At 37.4% G+C, this 13130-nt stretch overlaps 1 protein-coding gene across 1 annotated transcript in view; it reads left to right on the top strand.

Annotated features, from left to right (window-relative positions):
• Nucleotides 1-793: 793 nt before the first annotated feature.
• The window catches only part of kcnh6b (potassium voltage-gated channel, subfamily H (eag-related), member 6b), a 28184-nt gene continuing 15847 nt past the window's right edge, over nucleotides 794-13130 (top strand). Inside the window, exons 1-7 of the mRNA XM_067429485.1 lie at nucleotides 794-883; nucleotides 4939-5120; nucleotides 6208-6633; nucleotides 9589-9985; nucleotides 10973-11172; nucleotides 11269-11521; nucleotides 11641-11834. Coding sequence (XP_067285586.1) covers nucleotides 868-883; nucleotides 4939-5120; nucleotides 6208-6633; nucleotides 9589-9985; nucleotides 10973-11172; nucleotides 11269-11521; nucleotides 11641-11834 — 1668 coding nt within the window. The 5' untranslated portion in view covers nucleotides 794-867. The remainder of the gene's footprint in view (nucleotides 884-4938; nucleotides 5121-6207; nucleotides 6634-9588; nucleotides 9986-10972; nucleotides 11173-11268; nucleotides 11522-11640; nucleotides 11835-13130) is intronic.

Consider the following 13130-nt stretch of genomic DNA (forward strand, 5'->3'; position numbering starts at 1 on the left):
TGCACACTATTGGATAGTCCTTCAACCAATCAGATCACAAGATAGTGTGATCAATGGGCAACGACCCATCAGTTCTCTATCCGTCATCGTGTTAAACCTGTCAATAGCGCGTCAGGTGGATAAGCCAGTCTGTGATTGGTTCTCTCAAGTGTAACAGAAACAGTAGAAATGAATGTACAGGTTTCCAGACCGAGTTGCAGGGCAAAATCAAATCGCCGGCAGATCAGGCTGGGTTTACCCAGTGTAGTGAACTATCCCTTATTTTGGGAACTCATTATCAGACACTAGATAACTATGAATATAGCAAAAAATATGCATATACAGTATCAATGAATGAAAGTCATGTCCAGTCAGTTCTCAGACAACTCTGTTTTGCTGATAAAAGGCCACCTCCTGTTTTTAGTGATAGAATAATGATGAATTATTAATAGGTCAATGTAAACCCCCGTCAAAGGCCACAAGTTAAATCTATATGTAATGTGAATATTGATCCAACACTGAATCTCTTCGCATATCTTTTTTTTTTCTGGTAAGAGGTTGGTCCTGAAGGCAAAAGCACTCTGTTGATTCAATAGAGTCTGAAAACGCCAATAAGATATAATTGTGCCTTCATGAACGTGTTTGATTGTGATGTCATTGATTTGTTTAAGAGTGGCCGCCACTGCAGCATGCAGCTGACTGGTTCACACAAACAGATTTTTGTCCACGTGAGGGTTTGTTTGTCGATGTTCTGGGTCAAGTCACAAGAGGACGACCCTATCAGAGATATCAATCTGTTTGTACAGGAATGGCATTTGGATTATGTACCATATGAAGCTGGGTCTGTAACAGATTGCCCTGGCGGGTAACTTGGCGAGAACTGACAAAATGCACCACTTCCACGGTAAGAGAGAATTTATTATATAACTTTACTGTACAGCGGAATGTCTCTCAGTTAAGGTCAGATGTAGAATGGAGTCCCCAACAGTGACGTAGGAGGAGCTTCCACACATGAAGACACTTTCTTTGAAGGATTTACAACCGATTTTAGGTATGTTTTGAAAACTCATAGGAAAAAAAAAAACAGCATTTATACGATGACCACAAATTTCATTTGCAACAGATTTTGCACAAAAATTAGAGTCACAAAACTTTTAAAGATGTGATTTTGTAAATTGTATGAAGCTCTGGCTACTTGTATATTCTGATACAGAATTTGCTTTCATGAGTGGAGGATTTTCTTGTTCTATTATTATTCAAATATGAAGCAGGATTTGGGACAAACTACTCTTATTTACTCTGACATGATTTTGGGCAACTGCTTCGGCTATAAAATGGTAGTAAGTAGATTTTCTTTTGTTGAGGGGAGCAGCCTGGTTCGTCAAATGAATCAAACAAAAATGTATTTATGTGGCTATAGGTGATTTATTATAAATAAAAAAAGATCTCCTTAATATCTTAAATGTTTCTTCTAGACACCTCCTGCTTCCCAGATGTTCTTCCTGAGAAAAAGACTAATCTCATATGTATCCTGTAGTGCTTCAGAAGGTCTTAGCAAATCTCAGCACATTTTGAGAAATTATTAAGATACCAAAGTCTAAGAACAAGTCAAAGATCTCTAGCATCTCATCAAACCCTTCCAAGGTCATATTATATAGCATATATAGTAATGCTATCAGCATTAATGTTACTTTGTGTACTAATTTACTCATGTTTTGACTGTTCTGTTATTTCTCCCAAGAGTTTTGTAGGGAAACATCTAAGACAAAGTTAAAACAACTGTGAACTTATTTTTTCTCTTTACTATAATCATTTAATCCTGCCTTGGTTTACATTTTAATATAGTTGTTTATATAAGATTTATGTATCAACATGTAATATTGGGACATTTTGAATATATATATATATATATATATATATATATATATATATATATATATATATATATATATATATATATATATATATATATATATATATATATATATATATATATATAGGAATGCAATAATTTACAAATCTCATAAACTTATATTTTATTCACAATATAATATAGATAACATTAAAAAAAAAAGTTAAATGTTATGTTGAAAGTGAGACATTTTGAAATGTCATTCCAAGTATTGGCTCATTTTGGACTTTATGAGTAGCCTGACAAGCCAGACCCACATCAAGATCAGATCAGATGTTTGGTCTGGAAACTCACCATAGACAGGGCTCAATCTTAGGGGCGGGATAAACGGTTGTCTTTCAAACTCCCTCTGCACGCGATAGGATAGCGCTACAACCAACCAGAGCAACGAAGGTGAAACAGAGCTTGTTGACAGATTAAACATTCGCCGTATACGGTCGGCAAAAATCCGAACACTTCTTCCCTTTTTAAGAATGACTTCAGTGCCGTTCTTTGTTCTTTTCTCAGAGAAAAGCTTAACTCCAAGTCTTCCAGAGTCGCGGTCAAAGCTGATTCGAAAGACCGCCGCCGTTCGCCAGTTTCTGTGTTTACTAGAAGCATGCAAGCGCAACTCAGGCGTCGTCATTATGGCCCCGCCCACCGACTCGATACACGATGTGATTGGCCCGAGAAGAGTTTGGCGTTACAGCTCAGAAGGGTATTGAGAGTTGCTAGATGACACTCTTGGGTAGATTAGATTTGCTGCCGCTAGATTTCTAGGCTACTTCATGAGAGCTACACTTTCCAAAAAAGTTGGGACAGGCAATAAGAGGCTGGAAAAGTTAAACGTACATATAAGGAACAGCTGGAGGACCAATTTGCAACATATTAGGTAAATTAGGGATATGATTGGGTATAAAAATGCCTCTCCGAGTGGCAGTGACTCTAAGAAGTCAAGATGGGCAGAGGATCACCAATTCCCCCAATGCTGCCGCAAAAAATAGTGGAGCAATATCAGAAAGCAGTTTCTCCGAGAAAAATTGCTAAGTCTTTGAAGTTATCATCATCTACAGCGCATAATATCATCCAAAGATTCAGAGAATCTGGAACAATCTCTGTGCATAAGGGTCAAGGCCAGAAAACCATACTGATGCATGTGATCTTCGAGCCCTTAAGCCCGTTTCACACATACTCCATTTGTATGTGGTGCGTTTTTTTCCCCCCGTACTCATGTTAATGGATTACAGCTTTTACACTGCATGCGGATGCGGTCCGGCGGTCCGTTCCAGGAGCGGAGCATTTATACAGCATTTTGGCGATTGTTTCCGCACCGAGTCTATTTTTAGCTGTGCTGGATGCACTGAATTAAAACGACAGTGCATTGTTTGCATTAACATAAACATGTATTGATGCAAAAATCTAGTAATTTCACCACTGATGCATATAATTTTAATATAATTTACAATTCTACTCATCACATGGCTTTTTGCCTCAGATAAAGCAAGGAAAACGACACAATACCTGACATTTAGCTAAATAAGGAGAAATAATGGATAGCACTCGTCCTCCCTCCTTTCTTGAAGGTGGAAAAACAAAGTTCTTCATGACCTGCTGGATTTCTTGTAAAAAAATTTTTTTTTTTTTTAAAGATTTACAAAATAAAAGAAACAATTTTTTGTCTATTGTAAAGTTTGTGATTTTAACATTGACTATGACATATGTTTAAATGTTTTGCCACTTGCGTTGCGTGAGAAACGTATTATATAAATATAAAGTAATTGGAATTAAGGATTTGAATAAAATGTTGTTTATATTAGTGCTTTTAAATGTGCCATCTGTGAAAGGGTGTATATAGAGAATTGCAATGAAGACATGCCATGTTCAGTAGCCTAACAAGTTCAACATGCACTGCAGACAGAGTACGTGTGAAACGGGCATTAAGACGGTATGACAGCATGCTACTGTAATGGAAATCACAACATGGGCTCAGGAATACTTTTTAAAAAAAACATTGTCGGTGAACACAATTCACTGTGCTATTGGCAGATGCCGGCTAAAACTATAGGTCAAAAAAGAAGCCATATCTAAACCTGATGAAGAAGTGCAGGCGTTTTCTCTGGGCCAAGGCTCATTTAAAATGGACTGTGGCAAAGTGGAAAACTGTTCTGTGGTCAGACGAATCAAAATTTGAAGTTCTTTTTGGAAAACTGGGACGTCATCCGGACTAAAGAGGACAAGGACAACTCAAGTTGTTATCAGTGCTCAGTTCAGAAGCCTGCATTTCTGATGGTATGGGGTTGCATGAGTGTGTGTGGCATGGGCAGCTTACACATCTGGAAAGGCACCATCAATGCTGAAAGGTATATTCAAGTTCAAAAACAACATCTTTCCATCCAGATGTCGTCTCTTTCAGGGAAGACCTTGCATTTTCCAACATGACAATGCTAGACCACATACTGCATCAATTACAACATCATGGCTGCGTAGGAGAAGGATATGAGTACTGAAATGGCCAGCCTGCAGTCCAGATTTTTCACCCATAGAAAACATTTGGCGCATCATAAAGAGGAAGATGCGACAAAGAAGACCTAAGACAGTTGAGCAACTAGAAGCCTGGATTAGACAAGAATGGGACAACATTCCTATTCCTAAATTTGAGCAACTTGTCTCCTCAGTCCCAAGACGTTTGCAGACTGTTATAAAAAGAAGAGGGGATGCCACATAGGGGTAAACATGGCCTTGTCACAACTTTTTTGAGATGTGTTGATGCCATGATTTTCCCTTAAAATTATACATTTTCTCAGTTTAAACATTTGATATGACATCTATGTTGTATTCTGAATAAAATATTGAAATTTGAAAACTTCCACATCATTGCATTCTGTTTTTATGTACAATTTGTCCCAACTTTTTTGGAATCGTGTGTATATGTGTGTATATATATATATATATATATATATATATATATATATATATATATATATATATATATATATATATATATATAAAGTAAAATGTCATCCTTTAAATCCCTGTTAAGTCCATTTTATTTATTTTTTATCATAAAGGCTTGAAGTCAAGTTTGTGGAACTCTACCTCCAGCTCTAAACGGAAGAAAGCTTTAAACAGATTCCCTTCATTCAATCTAAACTTGCATCAATCCAATCAGTCCACGGCACCCTGCAACATTGAGCTTGTTACCCCAAAGGTGAAGGAGCGCACACAGAACGTGACAGAGAAGGTCACGCAGGTAGGATGTATTGTTGGGATAGCCTTAGGTTTTAGATGAAGATCTGGAGACTGATAATGTTTTTGTAAAAAATTATTTCTATTGTTCTGCTACAACATATTTAGATCCTTTAAGTTGTAAAAAAAAAAAAAAAAAAAAAAAATTCCTATTGAGCAGTTGATAGTTTATGTCTGAATAATGAAGGAAGTTGGCACATGGAAAAAAAAACCAAAACCACTCGTGGAAAGATCGTTAGGACAGACACATGAACCCTTAGTGCAAGAGAAATGGCCTTTTGCCATAGCAAAAATCCATAACCCCTGTGGCCCTTGGTCCAAAACAGAGTATCATCATATAGTTGACTATATAAGGTCTCACCCCGCATATTGTTGATTGCAGATTGTTTTGTCTGTCTACCCATATTATTCCTATAATTGTTCCTTCATTTCATATGTCTATTTCCAAAAAGAACACAAACCTCATTCAGTTGTAACCATTTGATCAATTTCTGAGGTTAAAGTCACCATGAAATCAAAATTGACTATCCTTATTTTTATGGAAAATTGCAGTATTTATAAACGATTTATCGGTTCACATCTTTTTTTATGTATGTGCCCTTGTGATTTTAATCAAAATACCTTAACATCTCTTCTCTGAAGATGTGTGTACTGGTGTGGGGGCGGGACAACCTGTCACTCATATGAGAGCAATAGCAAACCACATCAGTCCAACAATCCAATCAATAATGGACAAATTCAAGTCCCGTCCTACAATTTTTAATAATTTTTAATTAATAGACACCTCAATTAAAATTAATATTATAAATAAACAATGACATGCACGGATAAACAAATTATGATAAACACCAATATTCCATAAAAAAATAAGAGTTGTCATTTTGATTTCATGGTGACTTTCAGTTTAACTTGCATTAAACCTAAAATATTCATTTTAAAACACCAGCTTAGGCTCAATGATAAAATAAAAAAAATCTGTCTTTTTCTTTCTTGTTTAGCTTTAAGCAAAAGCACCAGATTTATTGCCTGTTGTAGTGATTTCCATTTGTTAGACATTCTTGCTAAAACTGACCGTCTCTCTCCACGCACAGGTACTGTCTCTTGGTGCTGATGTCTTGCCTGAGTATAAGCTCCAGGTAACAGACGTCCACAAGAGGATCATGTTGCACTACAGTCCTTTCAAAGCCATGTGGGACTGGATCATCCTCCTGCTAGTGCTCTACACAGCGGTCATCACTCCGTACTCTGCTGCTTTCCTCCTCAATGAGCTGGAGGAGGATAGGAGACACACCTGTGGTTACACCTGTAACCCTTTAAATGTTGTAGACGTGATAGTGGACGTTCTGTTCATCATAGACATTGTGATAACCTTCAGGACGACATACGTGAATCATAATGATGAGGTGGTGACCCATCCCAAGCGCATCGCCATCCATTATATCAAAGGCTGGTTTCTCATCGACATGGTGGCTGCAATTCCATTTGATCTGCTCATCTTCAGGTCTGGATTAGATGAGGTATGAACTTCTACTGAGTGTTTGTTGATTTGTGATACCTATAAGATATAGTAATGTGTTATTTTTTTTTAAGAAGCAGTTTGTATTATAAGTCCAGAAAACAGTAAATATAAATGTATAAGTGATTTAATGTATAATTTTAATGTATAAGGTTTAATATGGAGTTGGCCCACCCTTTGCAGCTATCACAGCTTCAACTCTACTGGGAAGGCTTTCCACAAGGTTTAGGAGTGTGTTTATGGGATTTTTGACCATTCTTCTAGAAGTGCATTTGTGAGGTCAGGCACTGATGTTGGAGGAGAAGGCCTGGCTCACAGTCTCCGCTCTAATTCATCCCACACTGAAAAAAATTTGGAGTGACAAATACTTAAAAAGAGCTAGGCAACTTTTTCCACACAGAAAGTGCTTGTAATCTTTACTCGGGCTATTTCTAAGTAATATTTACTTACTAGAACCACTTATTTTTTTTATGTAAAATACACAAGTAACAATTTGCACTCAATTTTTCTTAGTAAATTTTACTGCTGTGATATCAAGTGCACATTACTTGCCAGTATCAAGTAAAATGTACTTAACTATAAATGTAACATTTGCAAAGACATTAAGTTATTGTTACTTAATTATATTTAACTTAGCAGGTTGTATTTATTAAAAGTAATCAAGTAAATTTAATTTTAAAAGGTGACATGCTTCATGCCACAATGCATTCTGTGAGCCATGGATGAGTTTTGCATGATGCACCCAGAATGCATTGTGTCATGAAGCATGTCACCATTGTTGAGATTCATGGGCTGAATCTTGATCTCTGTGTGTGAGAAAAGCTTGCAGGAGTTTAAAGTGCTTAGTGTACAGTCTGTTATAAAACATATTCAACGTTTCTGGTTAAAACGCTGCTGGATCTTTTCTAGAATAAGACAAAGTTAAAGGGGTACTTCAGCGCTGGGAAGATGAATCTGTATTTAAACTGGGTCATCAATGTAATAGAAATGTGAAATTATTTTTGAATTTGGTGCCTTCTTGACTGAGAAAAGACAGAAAATGTATTTTTTGTCTCATGGGGATGAAAGACTACAATTCCCAGAATGCTTCACTGCCCTGTGAGGCCATTCCCAAAGCCACCGCTACTGGATTACTGTGACTGAGTTAGAGAAACAACACTACAATTAAATACTGAACGTGTCTGTTCAATATAATGATTGAGTCGCCGCATGAGTCTCAGCACTAACTCAAATTAGGAGTCATATTACATTTAATGTCATAAATGAGCTGATGAGCTCTCATGATGAGAGCTGAGGAAATCGAAACCACATTCGCGGCATACATTCACAACACGTGTTCAGTCTGGCGCATTTTCAGTTCATGCCTTTGGAAGCTTAACTTTCATAGAAATTAATTAGAGAAGTTAAAACACTTACATTGCTTAGCATCCGTTTAAATGAATGCCTGCAGAGCTGAGCTGTGAGTGTGATCTCCATCCCCCATGTGCGGGTTGAAAACAATCAGGGGGGGGCACAATCATATGAATATACTCCAGGGTTTCTGCTGATACAAAGCTATATGCTAATCACTGAAGTAACCCTTTAAATTTCAACTTAAAGGGAGGGGGGGTGAAATGCTGTTTCATGCATACTGAGCTTTTTACACTGTTTAAGACTTGGATTCCCATCCTAAACATAGACAAAGTTTCAAAAACTAATGTTGGACGTTTGATGGAGTATTTCTGTGTCAAAAATACTCCTTCCGGTTTCTCACTAGTTTCGGAGAGTTTTTTCCGAGTATGGCTCGGCTTGACGTGAACAGAGCGGAAGGTCCTTGTATGGGCCGTACGGGCTCTTCTCCCGGTAGGGTGCGCGCGCGTGCGACTAGAGCGAGAGAGGAAACGCACACCCATAGACACTGCGCTCCGTGCTCCACTTTATTCCTATGGGTGACATCAAGTGACTTCAACGCTTCAGCACACCATTCCAGGAAGGCAGCGCTGCATTTGAACCGATTTGAACGCAGAAATGACGGGAAGCTTCACAACATCGCTTCAGTCGCGTCGCAAAATGGATTTCCACGGTCACTGCTGTCACAGGACTTTACCAAATCATACCAAAGAAGTGTGTTTTTGACGGAGCGGTCCCAGCGATAAAGGTTGGGTCCTGCTTTGGAAGCAGCCGGTGAGTAAAACTGCTTCAAATGTCTCTGCTGTTGGCTACCGTCTCATGAGTAAACATCAGTAAACGGCACGATCGCGTGCTTCTTCATTCAAATGCGCTAACGGTTACTCCGTTGTTGTTCTCTGTATAACGTTACACTAGTCTGATGTGCAAAACCGTTTTGCTTGCTACTGCTAAGGTTTAGTCGCATACAATAGTCCATAAACCGAATCATGTCCTCATAAACTGCGAGTAAAGACACACAAATGTTGACAGGCCACTAAATACAGTCCATACCACAGAGACGGACGTCCTGCTGCTACTGTTTCTCCTGTTCAATTTATTTCAGCCTCAGATTTGATTCTGGATCATATATCTATTAGCTGAGATCGATATCAAGGGTTTCTCCACACTTGAGGACGTCACCACTTTGTGCGTTATCGTCATTCTTTAGCTCCGCCCACTCGATACACCTCCAGGCGCTCGTTTTTTTCCGGAAAGACTCGGTACAGCCTATATTTCTTTTATAAATATAATAAAACTAAAGACTTTTCGGAGATATGAAGGATGCAATACTACTCTAAAGGTACTCAAGATTGACATGCGATTGAGTGAAACTGATCCCCCCCCCCCCCTTTAATTTTCTGAAAACAATGCATTCAGTTTGCACTTAAGTAATAAGCATATTTTTCCATAATAAGTATACTCATTTTTAAAGCATTTCTGTTTATATGTGTAATACATGACTGGGACTCACTATTTGTGTCATGATGCTCACTATTTTTTCTTTGACCTCCTATCATCCAATTTGCAGACGACAGCCACTCTCATTGGCCTGTTGAAGACAGCTCGTCTGCTGCGGTTGGTTCGTGTGGCCAGAAAATTAGATCGATACTCAGAGTATGGAGCTGCAGTCCTCTTCTTGCTCATGTGCACCTTTATGCTGATTGCTCATTGGCTGGCTTGTATCTGGTATGCCATTGGCCATGTTGAGAGGCCTTACATGAAGACAGGTTGGCTGGATAACCTGGCCGATCAACTGGGAAAGCGTTACAACGAAAGCGATGCCAGCTCAGGACCCTCCAACCAGGATAAATACATCACTGCACTCTATTTCACCTTCAGTAGTCTGACCAGTGTGGGCTTTGGGAATGTCTCTCCAAACACCAACTCAGAGAAGATGTTCTCTATCTGTGTCATGCTCATTGGCTGTAAGTAATTGTAAAAAGATCTTTATTTCACACTGGAATATGTCATTTCTTTCCCACTGTCCTGAACGCTTCTACTGTCCCTTCTTTAGACTACTTGGCTTGTAACGCTTAGACCTAAAAGACCTTTCCATTGCAAAAGTTTCTTCACTCTAAGAAAAAAAAAGGTCCTTTAAGAACTGTTCCTTAAAAGTTTTTTTTTTTTTTTTTTTTTTTTACCTCTTACACTCCAGGACCATTTTTGAGGATTTTTGCCTGGATTTGGCCTACCAAAATTGAAAAGCTTCCCATACACACATACAGTGGTCTAGGTTCAAAATTTTGGTGTCATTTTACAGGAAACCCTTTAAAGTTACATAAAACATGTAAGTATATGTTGTCTAAGCTGTAGTAACCCCCCAAAAAAGTAGGCGCTTTTTGTTTTTATTTCATTTTTGAAAGTGTGTAACTCAGGCCCTGTGTGCTCTAGGAACCTGCAGACAGTTTGGGCTATTCCAGCTAACGAACATATCACAATTATGACCGGATTAAAATTATGTAGATCATGAAAAGAGGAAACAAACATATATTAGGATTATAGTATCTTACTTCTCAGACACATTTTGTGAGCTGACGCTTGAAACAGACAGTGAGGAGATTTAGATGCTCATACGGTGTGGAAATGAACGGGTCTTTATCGCTCACGGGTCGCTGAAGTGAGCGAAAATACGATCGCAAATGGACAAACAAGCAAATGTGACACACGAGCTTATGCAAGCAAAAGCCAGCATATAACGTTATTAGTTCTCTGCTAATGTCCGTCCTGTGTGACTCGTGTTTTGAATAATGACGCGCACTGAGCCTCTCTTTTCACCATAGACACGCCCCTTACCTGCTGATTGGCTACAAGTTTGTTATTCCACTCGGCTCAAGTCCTTTTTCTAAAACGGTTTTGAAATAACACTTACCCCACCTTTAACTAAATATTCTCCTATTTACTTTTTGTCTTAGCTCTCATGTATGCCAGCATATTTGGGAATGTCTCAGCAATAATTCAGAGGCTTTATTCTGGAACAACACGCTATCACACTCAGCTGCTGCGGGTTAAAGAGTTCATCCGCTTCCATCAGATACCTGAAGGTCTGAGGCAGAAACTGGAGGAATATTTCCAACATGCCTGGTCCTACACCAATGGCATTAATATGAATGCAGTAGGTTATACTGAGCTAGAATCAATAACCCAAATATCATTGTTGTCTACTCCTGTATAGGTTGATCTGTATAACAAAAATGTTTTCTTTTTATAGGTACTGAAAGGTTTTCCAGAGTGTTTGCAAGCTGACATTTGCCTGCATCTGAATCGTAGTCTGCTGCAGAACTGTAAAGTGTTCCATGGGGCGAATAAAGCGTGTCTGAGAGCTCTGGCCGTGCGTTTCAAAACCACCCACTCCCCACCCGGAGACGCCCTCTATCACCACGGCGACCTGCTGAGAGCCCTCCACTTCATCTCCCGGGGTTCCATTCAAGTATCGCAGCATAACATTGTGCTGGCCATACTGGGTGAGATTAATATTAACCCTGAGCAAACAGCTTTCTGATCCTTTGGTGGTTTCAGACCAAAAGACTAATAAAATAATAAATAAAAAGATAATAAAAATGAGTTCCTTTTTCGTGTACAGGAAAGAACGACGTCTTTGGCGAGCCCATGAATCTGTATGCAAATCCAGGTCGCTGTAATGCTGATGTTACTGCACTTACCTACTGTGACCTTCACCGTATCCAAAGAGATGACCTTCTAGAGGTGCTGGACATGTACCCTGCATTTGGAAGGAGCTTTTGGAGGAAACTAGAAATCACCTTTAACCTACGAGACGTGTGTAAACCGCTTATACATACTCCTCACTGGTTATTGAGTACTGAGATTAAAAAATAAAGATAAACAGGAAATATTATTAATTGGATGAATTATTGTTAATAATATGAATTTGTCACAACATTTTATAAATATGTCATTATTGGGACAGAATTAATAAGCTAAATTATTTTATATACCTTGTGAAAAAGAAATGTGCTTAATTGTACTAAATGTGTGTGTGTGAGTGTACTTTGAGAATTTTTTTAAACTCACTTAAGTACACTTTTAAATAACTTTAAATTACATTTTAAATCATTAAGTGTTAATACATATTATATACTTTAGTGTTTCATTTGCTAAAACTTCTAAAGTTATATTTCATTATATTGCAACTTCAGGTAACACTTTATTTTACAGTGCCTTTGGTTATATGTTACATGTACATCTATATGTTACATGTACTTACCATAGTAATAATAGTAAATTATGAATAATTATATACAGCTAACCCTCAACCAAATTCTACTCTAACCCTATGGTAAGTACATGTAGTTAACATTAACATTACGCAGCATTTAAATGTATAATTACACTGTAACAATGACACCTTAAAATAAAGTGTAAACCAATTCATAACAAATGTTTAATTACAAATATACAGGCCAAAAGTTTGGACACATTACTGTAATGTTTTTGAAAGAAGTTTCTTCTGCTCATCAAGCCTGCATTTATTTGATCAAAAATACAGATTTTTTAAAAATATTGTGATATATTATATTATCACAATTTAAAATATTTAGTTTTCAATTTATTATACTTTAAATTATCATCTATTTATGTGATGCAAAGCTGAATTTTCAGGATCGTTACTCCAGTCTATCACATGATCCTTCAGAAATCATTCTAATATGAGGATTTATTATGAGTGTTGGAAACAGTTCTGCTGCCTAATATATTTGATGAAAATATAAGGTTTCAAATATAAAGGTTCAAAAGAACTGCATTTATTCAAAATAAAAATATATTTCCAAATAACATAAATCTCCCTTACTATCAATTTAACACATCCTTGCTGAATAAAATTAATTTAATTTTTTTTAAGAAAAAAAAAAAATGACTGACCCCAAATTACTGACTATTGTATATTGCTGTTACAAAAGATTTCTATTTTTAAAACATTTGCTTTTTTTCTTTTTTTCCCTTCTTTTTTTTCTTCATCAAAGTGTTATAAAAAGTATCACAGGTTATGAAAAAATATTAAGCAACAGAACTGTTTCCAACTTTGAAAATGAATCCTCATATTAGAATGATTTC

The sequence above is a fragment of the Pseudorasbora parva genome, chromosome 21 (genome assembly GCF_024679245.1).
Source record: "Pseudorasbora parva isolate DD20220531a chromosome 21, ASM2467924v1, whole genome shotgun sequence".
In the NCBI taxonomy this organism is placed as follows: Eukaryota; Metazoa; Chordata; class Actinopteri; order Cypriniformes; family Gobionidae; genus Pseudorasbora; species Pseudorasbora parva.